Below are 10,419 nucleotides of genomic sequence, written 5' to 3' on the forward strand. Positions count from 1 at the left end.
TAATGTCTATCTGTTTACTTTGCCTTTCTGCCATAAGACTCTTACAAGCTCGATTGTTTAAGAAGAGGGTTGAAACATAACTTCTGACTATATAAGCTTTGGAATGCTGGCCCCTTTACAGGCATTCGGTAGACCTAAGCTCTTGAAGTTATGAATCAGACTTCAGGACACTTGGTAATGCACAACAAATCAGAAAAGTGGCCTGAGGTTGAACAACATAAAGCTAATTTCCCTTTATAATTATTTAAACTTAATTTTATTGTTGTTGTTGGCCAAATCCATTGACAGCCCTTGGTATCTTTATTATATTATTTGACTTGTATGGCCTTCTCTAGCCTTAAAAATCTCATTAGAAAGATCTATCGAAGAGAGCAACCAGTTTTGTTCCATTATTTTCCATTCTTTTACTTGTTATTCTAGTACTCTTATAATTCTACCAACCTAATTTCCAGATACTCGCATAGCTGTAATTATCTTTATTCATATACTATTCCACACTCGATAATCCTGGTATGACACTCATACAGATATTGTTATCTTTTTTGTTGTTCTATGATCTCATTGCCCTTTGAGAAAGGTCTACTGATTTCTGGTTTTGAGACTTTAACCAGTCTACCCTATTATCCAACTTTTGTTTCAGAACCAACTTTGAGAGATTTGACGTGAACTTGCCTGGCTGACTCAATACCTCAATCCGTGAAAAATGACTCAAGTGGTGCCTATCTTTTGTTATATGCTCATTGTAACTTTTCAGAAATCAGTCTATATGAACAGTTTAGTTTTCATATTCCACTAATTATGAGAAAATTTTAAAATAAAAATGTTTTTGGTCTTGACACAACTGAGATAGTGTTTTTTTTGAGACATCTAATGGGTAAGGCATGGGATGTCAGTCAATTGTTATAATGTCTCGCAAGTGCATAGTATCAACAAATTATAAACTAATGTACCTATAACATGAGTTTTAGAATTTTTTTATATAAATTTTAAGCAATCTTCCATTTTTTTAGTATTCTTTACTAATATTAAAAAAAAAAAAAACTTGGAAACTGCTCTGCTGAGCTGCTTCTTTCTCCTTCACACATTTCTCAATGTTTACAATATTTATGCAGGCAATCCATTCTCATTATTATCCTTTCCATAATATGGTATCCACATTATCTCCTATAAAAACTAAAGTGCTATGTCTGGTTAAAATCGTTTTACAGGAGCGGTCTGGTCAGCATCTAATAATAAGGGTGATGCCAAATACTCCTGCTGCTGTGGGTCAGGCAGCATCATCTGATATTTGATTACTTCATACTTTTCATTGTTCTTTTATTGGTGACATTATAATATTCTTTATGATGACATTTGTATTGTATCCTGTCTGGCTTAATAGACAAAACCAAGGATCTAGATTTGCCTCAAAAAAGCGCATCATGCGGTGTGGTCCTGACAGGTGCATAGAATCTGTTTATCTGCTTTAAGGGCTCGAGAAGCATTATAACCATTTTATTAATTTAATTTACATAATCAATATATAACATTTGATCGGTAGCCAAATATTTCTTTTAATTACAAAATCAAAAAATGATGTCCTAATCAACTTTAACTCAAGTTTGTCTGATGTTAGTTGACAGGTTCTATCTAAAACTAACGAAAGCTGCAAAACAGAACAGAGATTCATTTGTGCGTTTGTTTATAACTTACTAGCTTGGTAGTTGAACAACCTTATAGCCTGTAGGGACACCAACCTTATAGTCTTTCTTTTAATTCATGTATGTTGTTAATCAAACAAAATTAAGCTAAGCTCCCTCTTATTTTTCATGTGCAGAATTCACTTAATGGTTTGTATAATGATCAATATAAAGCCATTTTGTACCTCGCAAGTGCAACTCTAGCAAGTCATTATATACATAATGTGTACTGGCTGGGAAATTTGAGTAGTAGAATATTTGCGTGACAGTCCTGTGACAAAAATTGGCATTATGATAGCAAGTGTCTGTTAATGTATAAGAAACTTCAAACTGAAACAGGTGAAACCTGAACTTCTATTACTTCACGTAAACATTTTGTTAAACTTGCATGCTGCAACTCCTGATATCCCTGTGTTTATGTAGTCATGTGCGTGGGTGAGATGGCAACTAAGAAAGATGAAGAATGTGTAACCAGTTTGTTCGGTGCAACTGGGAAGGTATGGACAGCTGATGAAACATATTTTGATGCTGTAATTGGCTTGAGCTTTGTTGTACTTATTTCTCATAAATTTCCAAGTTAGAAGATGCATATGTGATGTGTTATACTAGCTTGCATGATCATTTTATCATTTGAATATACTTAGGTAATGGATAGATCCCTTGAACATTATCTTCTCCAAGAATAACATCTTATATAAGGTTATATGACTGCAAATTCCAGTGGTAGCAGCCCTGCTTACTGTTATCTAGCAATAGAGGCCCTGGCTGTTGGTGGGGTGGCTGCTGGTCTTCCTTGAGATCTTGCTCTTGGTCCTACTTCTCAGACGGCAAGTATAATAATCTTTTTAAATCAAAATTCATTAAAACCTTTCTTATACTCACCAACATGCACTACACTAGCCACAGTTATAGTTATTATATTTGTCGTGTGAGTGGTTGCTTGTAGGTTCTGCCTCTGATCTTTATACAATAAAAAGGACAAGTATCATGAATTTTCCCTTAGCACATGTAAACCAACTTGCAAGAGAATGCTGTCTATGGCTTTTGCTTCTTAGGTTTTCAATTTCTATATTGATTGAGCATTTTCGGTGAAAATAAATTCAGAGATATTAAGTTTTCACAATATTGACTGAACATGGATGGTAACATGCCATAACATGTAGTGTAGGATCTAGGGGCTGCAGCAACGATTAACCTTACTGGAAAACATCTTGGTCAGCTGAAGGATGCAGTTACATCTCCTGCAGGGACGACTATAGCTGGGATTCAGGAATTAGAGAGAGGTGCATTCCGTGGCACCCTGATGAATGCTGTTGTTGCAGCCACAAAACGGTGCCGAGAACTATCACAAACAAAGTACTACCAAGTGGCTTTTGTTTAGCTAGGAGGGCATCAGAGTTGATGCATTAGCAGGGACATTGCATCATACAGAGTTGTTATATCAACTTGCCATGCTTTATGGATGTTGTCTCAACCAATGAATCTTCAAGACTCGAGAGTTTTCACTTTTCAAGGGAAAGAATTACTATGCATGTATTGCATTTAATATGAATCTTTATTTTAAATGAGTTGGGTTGCTCCAAATTTATATGAGATGTTACCATACTGTGGAAATGATTGTATTATCAATTCATAGGCTTTTCTTATCTCATTCCACCCTTTTGTAAGATCATTTTTACTATTTTTCTAAAATGAGTCTTTTTGATCTAAAATGAGTCATTCAATATATTTGCTAGCCTTTTCTTTCAGTATGGTTAAGTTGGCAGGATCACTATATTGCTTCTTGAAGGACAAACATTACATTGGCTATGGATACCCCGACTGGTATACAGTTTGACCAGTTTCAGCATAATTATATTGAATGTATCAGCAAGCAGAGTTAAGTTAGCTCATTAGCACTCTTATCCATAGCGTAAGGTTCCAAGTCTGATCCAAGATGATTGCAAGCTCATCATTTTTCTCACCCAAAAATAGAAAGAAAAAGAGAAGACATTAAATATGTCTTTATGCAGGAAGGAAAAGAATCCATAACTTCCAGTTTCAGATAAAAGGATAACTTTATGTTTAGCTTCAAATGAAAGAATGAATGAATACAAAAATAGGGGGAAAAATAAAATGAATACAAAAATGGAAAAAAATATATTCAAGACAATAATTACAAGAGGGAATGTTCCTCTGTCCTGACCCGGCAAAGCTATACAAGTATATATATTGACACATTTAGGTAAAAAATGTTATGCAACTGTTCTGCACAGAAATCCATGGATGCTATACACTTGCTTTTTAATATATCAGATCTCAAATTGTTGCTCTAGCTACATCCCTACATTCTTGAGTGAGAATGTGATCAGGCGAACGAACTCTTCCACATCATAAAAACTGAAATCAAGAGCCTTCTTCACTGATGACAAGCTCCCGGTTTCATGTCCGTCGGTGCAAGAGTGGTGTTTGATAGCATGTTCCAGAGCACGACGAGATCTCATGGATGCATCCATTGCAGCAGTAGCATGCAGCGGCTGTAACACAATAGGTAGAGACTTCAATTAGTGATTTTGGAATCAGGGGAAGGCACTTGCAAATATAAGTTATCCTGAAAGAAACGTGTGTGATGTGAATTTATTTCTGAGATGAATCATGCTTTGAAATTGCACCAGTATACTCAATTACATTATGCTCTTAGATTCAAAATCAGAATGAGTTTAAGTGAATGGATGGAAAACAATAAGCTCTTCAATTTGACCACATGCACTTCCCTTTTGTTTATCCTTTTGCACTGGCTCACAAAACACATGCATGCCCATAGCGGGTGTGCATGGAAATTCAGTTTGCAGATCAATGCCGACAGGGTTTTTCATGGAACTTATCATCTTTCAGGTTTGGATTTTAATTGTTTTGCATGGTTTATATTTGTTTATCCTTTTGCACTGGCTCACAAAACACATGCATGCCCATAGCGGGTGTGCATGGAAATTCAGTTTGCAGATCAATGCCGACAGGGTTTTTCATGGAACTTATCATCTTTCAGGTTTGGATTTTAATTGTTTTGCATGGTTTATATATAGACACCAGGATGTTTGGTTTCTTCTTTTGTTGGATTACCTTGTCTTCTCGGTATTTAGCTTCCCCTGTTTTATATTATCTGAATATCTGATTAGTTAACAGCAAGCTCTTTTCTACCTTCACTCCCCATATTAAAAAAAAAAAAAAAAAAAAAAAAAATCAACCATGCATCTAGTGGAACAAACAGTTGCTGCTTCCTTTCCAAAAGATCTAGCAAAAATTAGAAGAAGATAATATTACTTACAATGCTGAGGAGCTGCTTTAGATGAGATGCATTATAATTCTTTGGTTCGAAATTCCATGACATCCTGGTATCTCCCTTATATAAGGTACCTGGATTGGAGTGACACAATCAAAGTATTAGTCCAACAGAAGATATCTTATCGTAATAATGCATTAATTAGGTGCTAATAAGAAAAACCAAAAAAATTCATAAACTGATTTTGGTAAAGTGATTACTTTGGCTACTTGAACAAACATGCTGCAGTGCAAAGGCAACTCTTAAGTATGCCACCTCCATGCACTTGTATGCAAGAGCAGCAACTTCAGTTTTTCTATTCTTTTCATTAGTTTCTGCACAATACCTGCATTTAAAGCATGAATCAAGATGATAAATTGATGTTACTAAAAAATCTTTAAGATTGTGAGAATGCAAGTCTTCAAAACAAGGAAAAATAGTATGGTGGAACTTTCTAAATAGGGTAGTTAATGGGCTAGTTTTGGCCGGAACTTTCAAAACCATAAACAGAAAAGATTAGCCCCACATGTAAAGAAAACATAAGCTAGTGTGTCATTGATGTACATTAAGCATCAAAGATATAATACAGAGTAAAATTTTTTACTTTTTCCATACATTTACTATATTCTTTAAGAAAAATATCAAGGTCTTTTAATTGCTTATTGATTCGCAGAGGTAAGTGGCATTCCTCCAATACATCAACAAGGGCAGTAACGGTAAGTGGCCTAGAATCCTGTGCACATCACTTTAACAGTGCAATTGTCCAACAAATATCGTTCATCCAGTTCTCCAGGTTAGAAATAAGCTTTTCGGCAGCATAAATGTCATAACAATACTAAGCCAAGCATTATACAAGACATGTTTAATAAACTAAAAATTAGCATATTATACTTCAAAGAAGTGTTTGGATAACTTACTTGAAAAGATTTGCTGCATCATTGTAGCTACGAAATGTAACTGGAGCATTCCTTGGTCTCGTTATTGGAATTGTGAGGCACTCTAGCAAGTATGCACCTTTCAAAAATTTTAATCCTGCATGCAGGTAGATCTCACTGATCTCAACTTCATCACCATTAGCCTGCAACATTTGAAACATCATGAGAGATCTTATATAAAATGAGTTAGGAATAAAGAGTGAACAAAGAACAAACAGAAGAACAAAAATTATCCAAACCTTCAAACGATCAGCCGAACTTCTCAGATTCCTAGCTTCATATAGAGTAAATCCTACCAAACTATCATCAAAACAATCTGCAGGATAATAGGATATGTCCGAGCTCGTGGTTGTGTCATCACTCTTCTGTTCATGACCATATTCACCTGCAGCACCTAGTTTCAGGATATGAGGGTCATGTCTGGTATTGTAATCTCCATAGCCCTGTATCACACGCCAGAACGAGAGTCAGATAAGACTTGCATGTAGACGTAGTAGTAGTTAAGTTTCAAAAACTTAAGATACTTTCCCATAAATAAAATAAATGTAGTGGGAAAAATACTGAAAGAAGCACAACTACCTCCTTGCGAGGAAGGTTTGAGGCAGGGCAAGCCTGATCTCTTGAGCGAGTGCTTGCAGAAGGATGCCGCACATAAACAGGTAAAAATGTGCCATATTCACCAAACATAGGTCCTGCGAAAAGAAGGAACGAGGAGAAAATTATAATAGATGATGTCAAGATCATATCTTGGAAATAAAGAATTCTTGATCAGTCAATGGAAGGGGAGATATTGATTGAGCAGTGAGAATAAGGTAAAAGAAAAGAAGGAACGAGGAGAAAATTATAATAGATGATGTCAAGATCGTATATTGGAAATAAAGAGTTCTTGATCAGTCAATGGAAGGGGAGATATTGATTGAGCAGTGAGAATAAGATAAAAAAAAGAAGGAACGAGGAGAAAATTATAATAGATGATGTCAAGATCGTATCTTGGAAATAAAGAGTTCTTGATCAGTCAATGGAAGAGGAGATATTGATTGAGCAGTGAGAATAAGGTAAAAGAAAAGAAGGAACAAGGAGAAAATTATAATAGATGATGTCAAGATCGTATCTTGGAAATAAAGAGTTCTTGATCAGTAAATAGAAGGGGAGATATTGATTGAGCAGTGAGAATAAGGTAAAAGAAAAGAAGGAACGAGGAGAAAATTATAATAGATGTTGTTAAGATCGTATCTTGGAAATAAAGAGTTCTTGATCAGTCAATGGAAGGGGAGATATTGATTGAGCAGTGAGAATAAGGTAAAAGAAAAGAAGGAACGAGGAGAAAATTATAATAGATGATGTCAAGATCGTATCTTGGAAATAAAGAGTTCTTGATCAGTCAATGGAAGGGGAGATATTGATTGAGCAGTGAGAATAAGGTAAAAGAAAAGAAGGAACGAGGAGAAAATTATAATAAATGATGTCAAGATCGTATCTTGGAAATAAAGAGTTCTTGATCAGTCAATGGAAGGGGAGATATTGATTGAGCAGTGAGAATAAGGTAAAAGAAAAGAAGGAACGAGGAGAAAATTATAATAGATGATGTCAAGATCGTATCTTGGAAATAAAGAGTTCTTGATCAGTCAATGGAAGGGGAGATATTAATTGAGCAGTAAGAATAAGGTAAAAGAAAAGAAGGAACAAGGAGAAAATTATAATAGATGATGTCAAGATCGTATCTTGGAAATAAAGAGTTCTTGATCAGTTAATGGAAGGGGAGATATTGATTGAGCAGTAAGAATAAGGTAAAAGAAAAGAAGGAACGAGGAGAAAATTATAATAGATGATGTCAAGATCGTATCTTGGAAATAAAGAGTTATTGATCAGTCAATGGAAGGGGAGATATTGATTGAGCAGTAAGAATAAGGTAAAAGAAAAGAAGGAACGAGGAGAAAATTATAATAGATGATGTCAAGATCGTATCTTCGAAATAAAGAGTTCTTGATCAGTCAATGGAAGGGGAGATATTGATTGAGCAGTAAGAATAAGGTAAAAGAAAAGAAGGAACGAGGAGAAAATTATAATAGATGATGTCAAGATCGTATCTTGGAAATAAAGAGTTTTTGATCAGTCAATGAAAGGAAAGATATTGATTGAGCAGTGAGAATAAGGTAAAAGAAAAGAAGGAACGAGGAAAAAATTATAATAGATGATGTCAAGATCGTATCTTGGAAATAAAGAGTTCTTGATCAGTCAATGGAAGGGGAGATATTGATTGAGCAGTGAGAATAAGATAAAAAAAAAAGGAACGAGGAGAAAATTATAATAGATGATGTCAAGATCGTATCTTGGAAATAAAGAGTTCTTGATCAGTCATTGGAAGGGGAGATATTGATTGAGCAGTGAGAATAAGGTAAAAGAAAAGAAGGAACGAGGAGAAAATTATAATAGATGATGTCAAGATCGTATCTTGGAAATAAAGAGTTATTGATCAATCAATGGAAGGGGAGATATTGATTGAGCAGTAAAGTAAAAGAAAAGAAGGAACGAGGAGGAAATTTTAATAGATGATGTCAAGATCGTATCTTGGAAATAAAGAGTTCTTGATCAGTCAATGGAAGGGGAGATATTGATTGAGCAGTGAGAATAAGGTAAAAGAAAAGAAGGAACGAGAAAAAAATTATAATAGATGATATCAAGATCGTATCTTGGAAATAAAGAGTTTTTGATCAGTCAATAGAAGGGGAGATATTGATTGAGCAGTGAGAATAAGGTAAAAGAAAAGAAGGAACGAGGAGAAAATTATAATAGATGATGTCAAGATCGTATCTTGGAAATAAAGAGTTCTTGATCAGTCAATGGAAGGGGAGATATTGATTGAGCAGTGAGAATAAGGTAAAAGAAAAGAAGGAACGAGGAGAAAATTATAATAGATGATGTCAAGATTGTATCTTGGAAATAAAAAGTTCTTGATCAGTCAATAGAAGGGGAGATATTGATTGAGCAGTGAGAATAAGGTAAAAGAAAAGAAGAAACGAGGAAAAAATTATAATAGATGATGTCAAGATCGTATCTTGGAAATAAAGAGTTCTTGATCAGTCAATGGAAGGGGAGATATTGATTGAGCAGTAAGAATAAGGTAAAAGAAAAGAAAGAACGAGGAGAAAATTATAATAGATGATGTCAAGATCGTATCTTGGAAATAAAGAGTTCTTGATCAGTCAATGGAAGGGCAGATATTGATTGAGCAGTAAGAATAAGGTAAAAGAAAAGAAGGAACAAGGAGAAAATTATAATAAATGATGTCAAGATCGTATCTTGGAAATAAAGAGTTCTTGATCAGTCAATGAAAGGGGAGATATTGATTGAGCAGTAAGAATAAGGTAAAAGAAAAGAAGAAACGAGGAGAAAATTATAATAGATGATGTCAAGATTGTATCTTGAAAATAAAAAGTTCTTGATCAGTCAATGGAAGGGAAGATATTGATTGAGCAGTGAAAATAAGGTAAAAGAAAAGAAGGAACGAGGAAAAAATTATAATAGATGATGTCAAGATCGTATCTTGAAAATAAAGAGTTCTTAATCAGTCAATGGAAGGGGAGATATTGATTGAGTAGTGAAAATAAGGTAAAAGAAAAGAAGGAACGAGAAAAAAAATTATAATAAATGATGTCAAAATCGTATCTTGTAAATAAAGAGTTTTTCTAAGCAAAAAAAAAAGAAATAAAGAGTTCTTGATTAGTCAATGAAAGGGGACATATTGATTGAGCAGTGAGAATAAGGCAAAAGATAGGGAGAGAAAGGCAAAAATTTCTTACCGTTGAAATCTTCATGGGACATAAACTCAGTTCACATGTCTCCAAAAGCTGCTTGGATCTTCTTCTCCCAAGCCATAGTAGAACTACTTGTTTTACGTCGGTGTTTCCTTATAAACTCTCCTACTCCCACTCCGACTATGAATAGGAGAGCCAGGTGTCAAGCCGACGTCCTCCGGTGACGGCATTTTTTTTTTAAAAATAATAATAATTTTTTTAATAAATACAAAATATTTTAAAAAATTATTTAAAAATAATTTATTAAACTTTTTAAGATGCAAACTCACTAACCAATAATATCAGTGGCCGACCGGGAGGAGGAGGGATTGCCGCCGCCGGTCGTCTCGGTCCAGATGGACAGGACGGCCTCCCTGGCGCGGTCAATGGTGATGCCGCAGCCGAGAGAGCGGTCCTCGGCGACGAGGCCGACGAGGAGATGCTGGGTGAAGACCATGTCCGCCCCGAGGGCGCGGGCCTCCCTCTGCGAGAAGACGACGGCCTTGATGGCCCGCTCCGTGAAGCGCTCGAAGACGGCCGACACGGGCTGCCTGGGGCGCCGCCGGGAGGTAGAGGAGGGGAGGGCGGAGGAGGAGCGGCAGAGGGGGAGAAGGGAGGTGCGGCCGCGACACTCGAGGGAGGCCCTGTAGGGGGCGGCGGCGGGGGGTGAAGGAGCGTCTGGGGCTTGGGGAGCGGCAGCGGGCGGAGGGAGC

General features: G+C 36.0%; 1 protein-coding gene and 1 pseudogene across 2 annotated transcripts; one reads left to right on the plus strand and one right to left on the minus strand.

Moving 5' to 3' along the window:
* The first annotated feature begins 1,145 nt into the window (after positions 1–1,145).
* On the plus strand, positions 1,146–3,271 carry LOC148702678 (pyrroline-5-carboxylate reductase-like; annotated as a pseudogene).
* Positions 3,272–3,695: 424 nt separating this feature from the next.
* On the minus strand, positions 3,696–9,846 carry LOC103705593 (cysteine-tryptophan domain-containing zinc finger protein 3-like). 2 transcript variants are annotated; one of them, XM_039116947.3, is made up of 7 exons: positions 9,713–9,846; positions 6,492–6,604; positions 6,152–6,355; positions 5,895–6,055; positions 5,199–5,323; positions 4,984–5,072; positions 3,696–4,195 (listed from the first exon to the last, which is right to left on the minus strand). In XM_039116947.3, the coding sequence occupies exons 1-7, from the start codon at positions 9,732–9,734 to the stop codon at positions 3,995–3,997; spliced, it is 915 nt and encodes a 304-aa protein (XP_038972875.3). In that variant the 5' UTR covers positions 9,735–9,846; the 3' UTR covers positions 3,696–3,994. The 2 variants fall into 2 exon arrangements, with proteins under 2 accessions (XP_038972875.3, XP_038972874.3); XM_039116946.3 differs by having other exon boundaries at positions 6,489–6,604.
* Positions 9,847–10,419: the final 573 nt, after the last annotated feature.

Source organism: Phoenix dactylifera, chromosome 8, assembly GCF_051530095.1.
Source record: "Phoenix dactylifera cultivar Ajwa chromosome 8, Ajwa_hap1_PhDact_Kaust_v1.1, whole genome shotgun sequence".
Classification (NCBI taxonomy): domain Eukaryota; kingdom Viridiplantae; phylum Streptophyta; class Magnoliopsida; order Arecales; family Arecaceae; genus Phoenix; species Phoenix dactylifera.